This window comes from Plectropomus leopardus, chromosome 8, assembly GCF_008729295.1.
Source record: "Plectropomus leopardus isolate mb chromosome 8, YSFRI_Pleo_2.0, whole genome shotgun sequence".
Classification (NCBI taxonomy): domain Eukaryota; kingdom Metazoa; phylum Chordata; class Actinopteri; order Perciformes; family Serranidae; genus Plectropomus; species Plectropomus leopardus.
This window is the reverse complement of record NC_056470.1, coordinates 9,413,083-9,427,511: the sequence shown is the minus strand read 5'-3', so window position 1 is coordinate 9,427,511 and position 14,429 is coordinate 9,413,083. Positions and strand designations below refer to the sequence as shown.

Here is a 14,429-nt window from a genome sequence, read left to right as displayed (position 1 = left end):
GATGTTGCCCTTTTTCCCATGTTTTTCAAAGAAATAAAGCCAATTCTCCCAGGTTTCCAGGGTTAAGTGAAGTGAAAGTAAAAATCTATATGCTCTGTAGTAACTGGGCTAAAACTTGTCTACTACTAACTACTCACATAGTTCTCTGTTTCTGGCAGAGTCAGAGGTGATGGAGAAGTCCACCATCCCGGTGCTGGTGACCCTGCGGACCAGCTACAGCGCAGGAGCCATCAGACCCGCAGTGAGAGAGCTGCAGGTGGGCTGCATCCGCTCCACGCAGCCCTGCGAGAAGGTACTGTGATGTCATCAGATACTGATACTGCCGGAGTTTCAGCAAGTGCACTGTGATGCATCATGAGAGTTAACCTGTTTTAGGTAGGCATTGACATAGAATAATCATACAAACATTGTGAAATTCACAATTATTATACTGTCCATTAATATTTTCATTTTACAGCTATTCTGTAAAAAATGTAAACTCCTGTGTGGTATTGTATTACACTGTCAGTGTGACCAGACTCCTCCTTATGTTTTACGTTTTAAGGACTCTAAATTCAGAAGGTATAAAAAAATAAAATGAAACATTTCAAAATATTGTCATAACATTAGTTTTTATCTCAAGAAAGTAGCATAAAAGTTAATTTTCTTAAAACATGCATGTTGATATGCTGCTGCCTTCATGTTTCCCCCCATTTTTAGCACAAAAAAGTGAACTCTATATTATGAAGTGAAAATTGTCGACGTATAAATGCACAGATGAAAAACCCAATAGATTTACGTACTCCAAAACATGTTTAGAGGTGAAGAAGTGGTGAAAAAGCTCCAGATGTATTGATTTTCTCGTGAATGTCTGGACAGATCATCTTTTCTCTGTTTTTACAGAGTGGTGAGTTTCACTTGGATGGTGTGGCATCTCTGCAGCAGCTTGGCTTCAGCGTGGAGCCCAGTGAAGGGATCGTGAAGCCAGGTCACAAATGCACCATCACTGTCACATGGACTCCCCAAAGAGGATACAAGGTGAGAATGATTATTATCATCAGACTTTAAGGAGGATGCATGAGGAATTTAACAGGAACTAACAGGCCCAAAATAGTAATTTAGCAACCACAGCGGTACTACTAAACCCCAAATCATTCAAATGCAACAGACATATTAAAAACAAAAAAGCCTGCCCATGACCTCTTAAAGCTTTCAACTTCATTTTTGACCCTTGCTAACATGTTTTCATACGGCACGATTTCTAACGTAGCTTCCCTCCAGATTTTGAAAAATGGATAAAACTGAGGATCACTCGCACAGCTGTGACAACCCTTACATTTATCACAACAAAGTCATATTTTGATACATTTGGCACTTCTGTTAAGTCACCCATAAGGCATAACCTTGGTGATTTAGGTACCGTCGTGACCCGACCACTTCCCTATGTGATCCACAGTTTATTGGTTAACAGGTTTATATTCCCGGATTGCACATAGAAAAGATCCTGTTTCTGTCTGACATTTCTGTTGGGATTTTGTTGAAAAATCTGTATTTTACAGCAAATTTGAAATCTCCTATGTTTTTCCTGTGGACCAATTTATTTACTTTTGTACTGATTTCCAAAAAGTACCATGAAAAGCTGCTCGATTACAGGGGCAAGAGTAAACGAGTCACTGTCGCCATCAGGGTTTTAGTATTCTGATGTGTAAAATCTGGTTCAGCTTCTTTCGACCTTTTGCACCCTGAAAAGGATTAAATCCTGGTGGAACCACAGAATCAACACGTCATTTAAATATAGAGAAAGTTCTATTTTAAGGTTATAATATTGACTGATTTCAGCAGTTTTTAAAGCAACACACACATGCAACCTTCAAAATCCTGTGACAAGACTTTTTTTCAACATCACTACTGTACTTGAGGTATTTATAAATGGGATTACCACTGCGTGTGTGTGTGTGTGTGTGTGTGTGTGTGTGTGTGTGTGTGTGTGTGTGTGTTTCAGCCCTATGAGGTGGTGGAGACATGTGTGCCTCTTACCTTGAAGAGGGATGAGACAAATGTTTACAGAGTCACCCTGATGGCTTTGGTGTCCACCACTGCTGACTGACCTCTACAGTACTTGGGCGCTGGCCAGTTTGAAATCTGCTCACACACACCACACACTGACACAAAACACAAAGGCGTGTGATATATACTGTCCAGTAATGTGGCCAACATTAACAAATCACTTCATTATTTAATATTTAAATCTTATTATTGAAGGTGGAATTAATTTTTTATCATTAACAAATCTGATTTGAACCATTTATTTCTACACATTATGTCATGTTGTGTTATGCAGCTCATCTATTGAAGCCCCTGACTGTAAAACCTCATTCCACCACCAGAGGTGTGTGTGGTGCCAAGTAAGCAGCTGTGTTATATCACATTCAAATACAATGCTAGTGTTTCATCTTTCACTGAAAACGAATTCAGCTTTCCACTGCCTCTAAAAGTGGCGTCCCTCACTGTTGACTTAATATTTTTGCTGCTAGGTAGTCGTTCTGATTGCTTGTTTACTGTCATACATTCACACCCACTCTCTCATTCCCAGTCCTGGTTTTATTCTAAATGGAATGTTAAGTCTTTATAAATTTAAAAAATGGCCACAAACACAAAACATACCACGCTTTTTCAAAACATACTGTATTCTCTCTGAAAAGAGTTATATAAACTTTGGTCAAAGGAGGTATGTGTGGAATATCAAAAGGAGTTCCTGAAATTTGCTTTATGTTTGAAAGATTTGAGGAAAAACGTTTGACTTCGCACTGATCATTTCCTTGGGGTGTTTGTTTTCTGTGGACTGTGGTTTATTTATAAATTCAAATTTGACTTTGTGGTGCAATGACGAAATGTTTTAAAAGACCAAAAGGAAATATTTTGTCAATGGATCTGAAAAGCATTTGCTACTCACACAACAAAATATATCAAAATACTCTGGACTAATGTACAATTTATTAGTATTAGACTCAAATCATGCAACCACTCCACATACATAATTGTATAGTGAAACAATTACAGTGGACATTTAGGAAAACTTGTCTTCAGATTAATTGCTTTAAGTAATAATCCAGTACTGATTACAGTACCTAAAGGCAGTTTTACTCATCTTGATTATTTACAGCATTGCTCAGTCACATCTATATTGTTAAACTCATTTTAAGATGTGTGCTCGCTTGATAAACTCCCAAATCCATGTGAACTTGGCCCCGTGCATGTGAACAGCAGATGTCAGTAATGCCTCAGAACGGACCAATAGGATGTGACCTCTCAGAGATACATGCTGTAAGCATTTATCAGAGATTGTAGGAGATTATACTAAATCAGATTACTGTACCCCAACCTGCCTATAAAAAGCAAGGTCATTATGAGCTTAGCCTCGTGTAATGTCACTCGTTTTATGAAATGTATGAGATCATATTAGGCAATATTTGTGTTGCCATTTTGCCTCTTTTTCTAATCTGATTTCTCCTCTGATCTCTCGCTAATACTGTGAGATAGTGCTACTTATGTGCCTGGCTCTGGATGTGTGTGTGTTTGTGTGTCTCTACAACACTTTGAGCTGGTGATGGGAAAAAAATTCATGAGGTTGAAAATGCTCATATAAGTTGACTTTCTTGGACACCATGCCCATGTAAAATATTTTATTTATTATTTATTTATTTTATGTTAAAACCTAGAGAAAAATGGTATATTTGTCATCATCATATAGCAAGTGATGTTAGAAAAAAGAATAATTGTTTTCTTATAGCCAAGGCAAGGTAGCTTTATTTGTATAGCACATTTCATAAAACAGGGTAATTCAAAGTGCTTCACAGAGCAATAAAATCTAAAACATAACAATGGATAAAGATTTTCAATAAAAGAGTAAATAGAAAAGGGCCAAAATAATTACAAGATTAATTAAAAAAAAATCAAAATGATTTTTTTAAAAATAAAAATCACCATTAAAAATAGCAAAAGTGCAGATAAGAAGTACAAAGGTTAAAAAAATGTCATTGTTTGACTAGTTTTATTTATCACAAATTAATCAGATCTTAACGTTGGATTGTTCTTTTTCCGCTCTCCTAAAAGGCTGAATGCAGACAATAAGCTGTCTCCCCTGTGTGGTCCGAGGCTCTGCTATGGAAGCTACACAACACATGTATGCAGACAGGCAGGGGTGTATCCAGGGGCAACTAAATCTCACCAGCATTAACCTGGGCAGATGAGTCCCGGTGGAAACTCACACCCAGAACACAAGCGCACGTACACAGGGCTGGTGTTTTCAACTCATCCTGTGTCTATATGCTGCTGTTATTTAAAGTTACCGGCAACAAAGTGTGAATTTTTTGAAAGATATCAAAATTGGAGACTCTAATCTACAATCGTAATGAACTAATCCACCAACAATATCAAGAATTTTCTAAATATACACCTAAAAAAGTGAGTGAATGAGTCATGGTGGGTTTGTACACACCCAATCATACAGTATGGGGCTGACCCAGGTTTCCCGCGGATCCTTAAAAAGTCTTAAAAGGCATTTAATTCATTAATATATAAATAAGCCCTTAATTAGTGTTTAAATGACTTAAACTAATCTTTCAGAAGTCTTTAAAATGCCCAGATATGGGAAGTAGAATTTAATGATCAGTTTTTTTTTCCAACACTGCATTGTAAAATCTCAAAATAATCTTTTGTTTTAAATAATTTAACTTTTTTTTTCTTCAACTTGTCATGAATCCAAGCAATTGAATCTCGCATGCAGAGTGAAAATAACAAAATCACTAAGAAAATCGGACAGAAGTGCCAGATATTTCCCTCTTTGGTTGGTAAACCTGAAAGATACTTTTATGATGATATAATATATTAATTGTCTTCTGTGTTTCCATTTAAAATAAAAATAAAAAAATCCACATTTGATGCAATTAATCTAACTTTTCCACTGGAACAAAGACATTTCATGTTTTATGTTATACTAAACACTTGGTCAAAATAAAACGGTCCTTTAATGTTGGTTATATAAATTTGTTTTAAAATTCTTTCCAAGTGGCATTAAAAAAGTCTTAAAAAATCTTAAGTCTAACTTGCCTTAAACTGCAGGCACCCTGGACTGACCATCCCACAGCAGAGAACTGATCATTGAGGACAGCAAGCCAGTTTCCTTCTACAGCTCTCAGGTTTTCAAAACTGGCTGCAACACAAATAATCAGGTGCAAATTGAAATGACTGAGACAGATTATATATTGGTGGATATTTTTAATTGATACATGCTTTTTTAGAGTTCAATTACCATTAAAAATGTGAGTGTAAAGAGACAACACCACAACAGATCTGACACAAACAGAACATTTATGCTGGGCTACAGCAGACAGAGCAGCGCTCTCCTGGGAGCGTTCTTCATCCAAACCATAGCTGAGGATGCTTTCATCGTCCCCCACTGGACCAAGCCGCGTACACACTTTGTTGTCTCGGTGGACGCCAAAGTGTTCCACGTCTCCAAGTAACGCCTTAACCCCGCTGGGCATTAACCCCTCCTCTGAGCACTCTACCTAGACTACTGGTGATAATGATCAAGTCATCTCAGCGCTGCAGTGACGACCTGCCTACAAACACTCAGCTCAGGAGATAATTCCCCACTGATTTTTTAGCTTGAGCTAAGAGCACAGGGACATTGGTTCATAAAACATAAAGTATGGCAAAGTTAATATCATTTGTCAACAAAAACATCTATTGCATTGACCAAATTTCAGGAGACCGTTGCAGTGACTGTTGACTGTTAAGGTATTACTTATAGATCAGATGATTTGACATTGATTATCGGACTATCAGTGAAGAAAAAATGCACCTAAATATTCAACTGATGGGATTTTTTTCTTTAAATTAAAAATATATGTTCAGATATATTTGACAGATATGATAAAGGATCATACTTTATTTATCAGTGTACGGGTGGTTGGAATGTAACTTTGTTTGTTTTATTTTTTTTTTTTTAATTATTGGTCTTCCCTGGTTGACAAACATTTTTTCCCTTGAGCCCTCCTGTAGTTACAGAAGAAAAATGAATGACCCTTCCTACACCATAAATAACTCTATTTCACAGTTTCTGGCCATGAGAAAAGGTGCGATTTGCTAGATTTTAAAAATAAACATGCCTTTAAGGCCCACTTGCGTGCGCTGGATGGAAAGACATTCACCACTGTAGGCCTAGTCAAATTTGTGGTGGAGTGTATTTTGGTTTGCAAATGAGACAGTGTTATCAGCTTGAAGTAGTGATTATTGCACTGAAATGAAAGTCAACAGCAGTGGTAGTTGTACTGACATGAAAACCACATTTTTGTTGGAGTCCTAAACATGTTCATATCACAGAGAGCTACCTTAGGCCATATAGCCTATTCTCTTTTGTAAATTGCCTGGGTCTTGTATGTACATTTATTTGGGGTTTTAGAATATTAACTGTTTATGGAGGTGGGTTAAGTGCACTAGTATACAATACTCATTCCTAAATACCTATTTAAATATTTTTTTTCCTGGTAAATTATAGTGAAAGTACCACCAAGACCCTGTAGAGCTGTGTAGGCCACCTTAGAAAGTAGTTCAAACCAACTTTGGCATGAAAAATGCTCATTCTAGGGTCACATTTTATTTTAACTCCTTAAATTAGCAAATAAATGTGGAATTAAAAGCAGTGTTTAGTCAGGTAAATGTTATCTAGGTGTGTTAGTGTTACCAAAAATGGCAGTATTTCCTGATCTGTTGGTCGCCGACCCTTCGCCGTGCGTTGTGACGCTGCCGTAACGTGGGGTTTCCCAGACCTGAGTGCAGGGTTACCGCGCCCATCTCTGCTGTTTGATGGCCGGAGGAAGAAGCGACTGAGATCCTGGCGTGAAGGAAGAAAAAAGAGGGACGACGACGGTGGGAAAGACAAGAAGGGATTTTTGCTTTGAGTTGGAATTTGCCTTGAAAGGGAAGAACGCTCAAACGGGACTTTTGCTCGTCTTTCTGGGTGAACACCGCCTCGTCTCTGCGCCTCTGTGCCGGTGTGTCTCCCCCCTCGGCGGGTCAAAAACTGGGTTCGGGGAGTGCCGCTCCTCGGTAGCTAAACTAGCTAAATCTTAGCGCCTGGGCGGAGAGAGGAGAGACAAGATTTTGCTGTTTCCAGTCAATGCGATATAAACAACGGATACCCTCGACTGAAAGCGGGTAAGGATGTGAATTGATATTTGAAATTGTGCTTCAGGAAATGCATTACGTGTCTGTGCATTTGGCTAGCCTGTCGAGCAGGGAGGATGAACGAAAGGGGTTAAACTGGGTAGAGTGGAGAGTTAGCTGCCGTTAGCCTGCTGCTAGCTAGTCGTTGCTGCCAAGAGTGGGTGGGGGTCACTGCTGGAGAACTTAACGTTAACGTACACCCAAGTGTCAACACACCAGAACAACATTTAGCTGGCTTCATATCTAATTGTTCTATCCGGCAAGCTGGTGGTTAACGTTAATGTCCGGTGCTAATTTTAATTAGAAGGTTAGTTGGTGACAGCTCGGTAGGTTAGCCAGCACCCCTCTCCTACGTCCGGGTATCCTCCCCCCTCTTTCAAGAAATAAGCTGTCTGACTGCATCGGTTGTGGGTTAGCAGCCCATTTAACCAAACATTATTTCAGTTTGGGGTACACGTAAGACGCTCTGGTGAGCCCAGTCACAGACAACAAATTGGATCTGTATGGCGGCCCACATTTCCCATCTTTAATCTATAGATAGCTGCTGATTACCTGGTAAGCTAATTTTGCTACTCTCAGTTTATTGTTGACCAACCCTTGTCAAGCTGGTTAAGATGATCACATAGCTGCAACTTCTTATACTTGCATAACGCGTTCAAGCGTGAACACAGTTTGGATTTACTTCCTCCCGTGTTGAAAAATTGTAGCATCATGCAAATGACAACGAAGGGAGTCTAAAAATGGCTACTTCACCAACAGAATCACCACCACCCCCACTATTCCGTAGCCAGTCCATACAAGTTAGCCAGCAGTGGCCACAGCCTACGTTTGCAGCCTGGTATGACTGATCTGGGTGTGTATATACCGAACATGGCAGCCTGGACAATTTGTCTGTGTGTTTAGAGAATATGTTGTTGTCGAGTGCCGTTTTTATGTAAAGCTGGAGCACTGAAGCGTTAGTATTTGCCTTGCTAAAATTATTTGCGTAATGCCCAGTATCCCAGTTGTGGACTCGAATATGATAAGCAGTGTTTAAACGGGCTAGTTGAACCAACAGCGTTTAAATCAGTGAATCGAAACCAAACCTTCACGGATTATGGCTACTGTAAGTCACAGCTATATGTTAACATTCCCACGTTTAGTCTGCAGAGTCAGCCATCCAATCATCCATCGATAGTGCTAAAATGGACAAATCGTTAGCGCGACTCATCCCCAGAATGCAAAAATAAATAAATAAATAAAAGAGAGACATTTTCTATCTATAGCCAACACGGGTTAACATCACACTGAAAACATGACTATAAACTCCGCTGTGGACCTGATAGGGGCAATAGCCATTTTAGTTTCATGAGTGTTAAATCAGCGTCGGTTTGTGAACACACAGTTCGACCTTAATTTGAGCTGCTTCTTATAATGATGCGAAAACGAGATTGTCTAATTGGATTTTGACAATCTGTTTATCTCGATCACGGGTCTGTTGCAGGGCAAGTTGTTAGCAGCTACAGTAGCCATGCCCCACCGCCGCGCTGCTTCTTGTAGTGTCTCAAGCTCTAGCCCGGAAAACTGGGCAAGCTTTTACCCAACGACGAAGCACCGAACCCGAATTAGCACACACGCACAGGGCGTTTAAGTTGAAGAGAGGGGTTCCGAGATTTTTATTCAGTGGTGAATATTTCGAAAGATGATTTAGCAACGAGTCAGACGTGCTGTCGCAGGAAGCCGAGCTGAGCGCCTCCTCCAGCACCGAGGCGAGATACATGTAGCCTGCCGCTTTGACGAAGTTATTGACCAGCAGTATTGAGATATGGCATCTAACGAATCAATACCCGAAAAGGGCGATTTCTAGTCGATTACCGGACATATTCGGTGTGTCTTAAAGGAGCTATTTGTATTTACTGCTTCACAAAGATGAATTCATTTTGCCAGTGTGCCCCCTCCCTCCGCCTCCTCGAATGAATGGGTTCCTGTATTCAGGGCCCAAGCAGCTGCAATGAACAAGATGGCGTTCAAAGCTTTTTTCATCACCGCTTTTTCTCAGACTGAGAGAGACAGATGCCGAGCATCGGATGGGTTCAGGCTTGGCAGACTAGATTTCTTTGATTTCGCCATCGTAAAAATGTACAGGATGTGTTCGTATTAAAAATACGTTTTTAAATGGGATTCCTGGCCAGATGAATCCATAATGTGCACCTCACATACAGGAGAACATGGTGGGGAAGGGGTTTAGTACATCTTGACTGTGAACCCGTGTACCGGGGAACATGGCAACTACAATAAATATTTTCATGATTTAGAGGAAGTAAACAGTTTATTGAGATGTATTGATATTAAACATAATGTATTATTTGAAACATCTGTAACCACACCTTAGGGAAATGTGACATAGCCTATTTCTCTCAGTCCTGATCAGAACTCACAGTTAATTGTTACTGAGCAGGTAAAAAAAAAAAATCTCTAAATGCAAATGAAAAATACAGAGATGGAATTTGTTCAGATTTGAATGCAGTGATTTTTTTCCCCACATTTTTCTTATGTCAAAACATGTGATGGTCAAAAACATAAATGTGACATTATTTTTTATGCCTTATCTTGCCCTATACATTGTCCATATGTCTCTGTTCTTCATAAGTTTATAGAAATATTCCCCTTTTTTTAAAAAACATTTTTTGGCTGTGTAGCTTGTCAGTTTGTAAGGTTTGAAAATGTGTTGATTTGCATGCCACTGAATGACCTAATTAAATATACATTTAATTGTTAAATATTGACCAAAAACTCCCAGTAATGATCTTTTTTTCTTTCATGGTAATTACTCTTAGGGTGGTACCACCACCACACATGAGACAGCTCTGTAATTCTGCCCAAGTGGTGTCTCTCAACTTCACTGTAATTTTAGATTTAGCTCTTTTATCTGATTATTTTTTGTGAATTGACTGATCTAGTACTTGCAGCTTCAAGTCTAACTGCTCTCACCTTATAATCCACCACAGATATAATATGAAGCATACACATAGCCCTGGACAGAACATAATATAGTTTTCATCAATAATGGTAACGTGTATGGGCACTGGAGTATCCAGTTATCTGTCTTGGCATAAAACATTTCTCCATTTAATGTGAATCCGCTTTTGTGACCTGAATGTGACCCACTCTATACTGACACCCAGAATGTATTTGACATTCTTTCCAGTGACCCTGGTGGACAGTGATGGCATAATCTGCAGGCATCTCTGAAACATTTTACTGATGTCAATGCAATGATACAAGTGGTGTATGACAAGCCTATCTGAAAGCCTTCATGGCAGTAATGTGTGTCTGAAAGACATTTGTCCCTGGGTTTATACACAGCAGAGCTTGTCAGTAGGATGAGTGTCACCACAAGATAATGACCATGTGTTTAAAACCTGAGTCATTAGCCTTTTGCACGGGAAGGGGGGCTCTTTGTTTTTAATAGAAAGGATTTTTCATCCTGCTGATGTGTATTTTTTCCTCTATTAATCTGTAAGTGCAGGATATGAATGGGATTAAATTCTTAGTCTGTGGATTTCACTCTTTGAGATTATGTGGCTTTGGTCAGTGATAGTGCTGATTTTTAATCACTTCTGATATGATCCCACTTTTAACTGTATGTCCACCATCAGCGATCAAGCACCTTAAAAAAATATATATAAACATCGACGGGCAATTAGTAAAATGCACCAAGTTCAGTAGCCAGCTCTATAGTACTGCAGTTTAATAGAAATTATATAGTTATACAAATGTATAAGTATTAAAACCATTTACATACAATTACAGTGTTAATGCGTGAATAACTTTTTTATCACAGTGTAGTATACATTATGCACAAAGTAAGGTAAGTTTAGTAAATAGCTGCCCTAATATATCTCGGTGGTAAAACTTAATAAAGACGCTCTAGTTTCATCTAGTTTAATTCCCAACCAGTCCCACAGGAGAGGACAGGACAGTACATATGTATGTCATCATCTGGTAGCATTTGTGTTTCATGTCAAGACTTAAAGAAACAGGGCTGCACTGAGAGTTCACATTAGCCAAAGTAACAGTTGTAGAACCGAAGAGGCGTCTGTCTGGCCGCTGTTTGTACCAAATTGTAGCTGTTCTAAAAGAAAGGCAAGAAACTTAAAAACTAGTCAGTGTGAAACACTCCCATCCAGAGTGCTTGTATCTTGAGTCAGTCAAATTAATTCCCTAACATCCCTCATTTTCAACTATCAGCACCATGTCATTACCATACATTGTTTCTATTGACATCTGGAAAAAAAGATTAATATGATTTATTTCTTCTAGTGGCTCGCTGTTTGTTTCAGCGGTTTGGTCTTATTTATTGTGTTCAAGACTTTGTATGTTGTTATTCAGTGGGCTTAATTGTTTGGTGCTTCTTCAGGTGATAAACTTTCCTGTCTTTGTTAGCAGTGTTTTTTCTGCAGATTTAATAATATACATCACCAGTCTGTTTTGCATCAGGCTTTATTTACCCCAATCCTGTTTAGGATGGTCTTAGCGACTGTGTGGCTAAACGTGCTGTAAGTAGTCAAAGTGTCACCACACCACTGACATGTTGCTACCTAATCTATCCACGAAACCACTTAATGTTTATGGTTGTCTTTAGGTCCTCAAACTTGAAGTTCCCTCAGAAGAAGCACTCCCATCTTTCTTTTCGACATTTATTACCTAAACAGCAACCTGTGATGTTATGCTAACTCAACACTGTGTCTCTTTAGGGGAGAGGGCTGTCTGTTCCTGAAAAACTGACGTATGATTGGTTAGAAGTAACCTCCTCTGTGTGATGTAATCGACTGTAAAGTACATTGTCCACAATTTAAATTATTTACAGTATATACTGAATGTTCACATTTTGTCATGGAGGAAATGTTTGTACCATAATCACTGGTTTTCATTTTTGTATGGCCCATCTTGTGCCCTTATAAATAGCCATTAGTCATTTTGCGCTTTTTTGTTGTTGTTGTTGTTGTACTTTATCAAGTTAGTAAGCCAATACTAGCACTTTTAATAGGTCTTATAGTTAATGTGTTCATTTCAGGCCTCTAATTGCATGCCATCCCTGGCATCTGTTTTCCTAGTTCCCTTGTTTTATTGTAGCGCAATATTTTGGGGGAAAATAACCATGACAGCATGTCTGCTAATCATGTGTCCTTTCTTATCCATTGTTCTGTGCTCTCGAACGTGCAACTCTCTTTATCCACAATTGCATCCTCATCAACAAGCATGTTCTTGTATCCTAATGTAAATGGACCATTAGTGGTTGCCTCTGCATTATGGCTCCCATTACTTTACTCTTAGGTTCAGTGTATTGTGGTTGAGCATCTTGATCCTTTTTCCTCTTCACTCAGTAGGCTTCCTACAGATCACAACTGAAACAGTATCATCAGGGTGTGTTGCACATGTGTAGGCAAATGTGGGGCCAAAAAGTGTAATTGTCGCTCCCTGTTGCTAGGTTGCCTTTTTTTAACAAGACCCTAGGCCAGGGGTCGGCAACCTTTACTATCAAAAGAGCCATTTCTGGCCCAAAACAAAAAAAAATCTGTCTGGAGCCGCAGGTAACACAACACATATAGTCAAACTAGCCTATCAATATTATTAATGGGTCTACATGAGCATTCATCAATATGTTTTACCACTGTTTATTATTTTTTGTTACATTAACTTTGCAGTGTTGGTGGTAAAAATTAAAAGATTTATCCATGCACTGTTATTACTATCTCTATGCACTAATAACGTCTCCATTTTCCTCTGAGACTTCTCCTATCTTGGATTTGGAATCCATAGCTAGTCAGGCCTTTTTGATCCAGGACCGCCCACCATTTTTGAAAATTTGGCAAAATTTAGCAGAAAAGGCACCAAGGCTACAGAAATATTATGCATATTTTACTTAATGAAATACATTTTCATATTCTGTGTACAGGCTACATGTTTTTGCAATTGAAAAATTGAATGAAAACTTTAAAAAAATAATCGCAATTCATTTCCATATAATTTTTAGTCAGAGACACAGGAGCCACTCGAGAGGGGCTAAAGAGCCGCATGTGGCTCTAGAGCCTCAGTTTGCCTACCCCTTCCCTAGGCAGAAGCTGTCAAAGTAGTTTCTTAAAAACATTTCTGGCAGCTGAATTTGACCCGTATACAGTTGTACTGATAATCAATCTAGCTCTATTAGTTATATGCATACCATACACAAAACACATCCCATACACACACACACACACACACACACACACACACACACACACACACAGAGTTATCACCAGTTGCAGGTCAAAGTGTTATTTTTAACCCCTAGCGCCTGTTGAAGGGCTCCAGTAAACCATTTTCAAAATCAAATTTGATTTATGCAGAGGTTGATGAATATGGCACAGGGTGCAAATGCTAGTACACTCTCAACCGCAGGTGGTCTATCCATCTATACCAGGACAAGGTGGAAGCAGGTTTGCAGGTTTCAGTGAAGGGGATGATGCTGGAAATAACACCAAGTGACTCAGACACAAATACAACGCAGGCTTCAGCTACACTAAAATTTACATCAGTAATACAGTGGGAATACAATCTTAGCTCTTTACTATCACAGAAACTTTCCTGGAACTTTGGAGCCCTTTTTACTGCGATAGTCTGGCGACCTGTTCAGGGTGTACCCCGCCTCTAGCGCAGTTCTAGCTGGTACAGGCTCCAGGTCTCCTGCGACCCTTAACATGATATACAGTTGTGGCTAATGAATGAATGAATTGAACCTTTTTTGGGAACGTACAGACTTAACCTGCATCTCAACTTTAAGTCTAATTTTAGTATCTGAGCCTCTGATCCTGTCTTACAACAAAGTCTGTGCTCCCAAAGTAGTTCTGTGAGACCAAAGAACTGATGTTTTTGGACTGAGTGTCACTGATTAGTCAAACACAAACCCAGAGGCTCCCTACAATGTGCGTATGGCATTAATTCACATATAAAGCAAGTACTTGGTAAGAGTAGTATCAGCAGCAGGACTGCAAATGTAATTTCTTCTGATGTTTAGCAACATTAAAAAAGTTATGGATCTGCTTTGTCACTAATCTGAGAAGAGAAGGATAGAGACAAAGTTACTGAGCAAGGAGCTATTTTTTCTGGAGTTTAATCAATACTGAAAATTGCAATGACCCCATGACTTGCTATATTGTTCTTGATATTTTTGAATGAAATGGAAATTGTACAATGTGGAA

The 14,429-nt window shown here is 39.0% G+C and overlaps 2 protein-coding genes across 2 annotated transcripts in view; both read left to right on the top strand.

Annotated features, from left to right (window-relative positions):
• cfap74 (cilia and flagella associated protein 74) overlaps positions 1–2,238 on the top strand; it is a 68,997-nt gene extending 66,759 nt beyond the window's left edge. Inside the window, 3 exon segments of the mRNA XM_042492576.1 lie at positions 159–292; positions 883–1,017; positions 1,982–2,238. Coding sequence (XP_042348510.1) covers positions 159–292; positions 883–1,017; positions 1,982–2,086 — 374 coding nt within the window. The 3' untranslated portion in view covers positions 2,087–2,238.
• A 4,585-nt stretch (positions 2,239–6,823) lies between these two features.
• Positions 6,824–14,429, top strand: part of LOC121946532 (guanine nucleotide-binding protein G(I)/G(S)/G(T) subunit beta-1) — a 41,493-nt gene continuing 33,887 nt past the window's right edge. The window contains exon 1 of the mRNA XM_042491135.1: positions 6,824–7,200. The gene's annotated coding sequence lies outside the window, so the exon portion shown is untranslated. The remainder of the gene's footprint in view (positions 7,201–14,429) is intronic.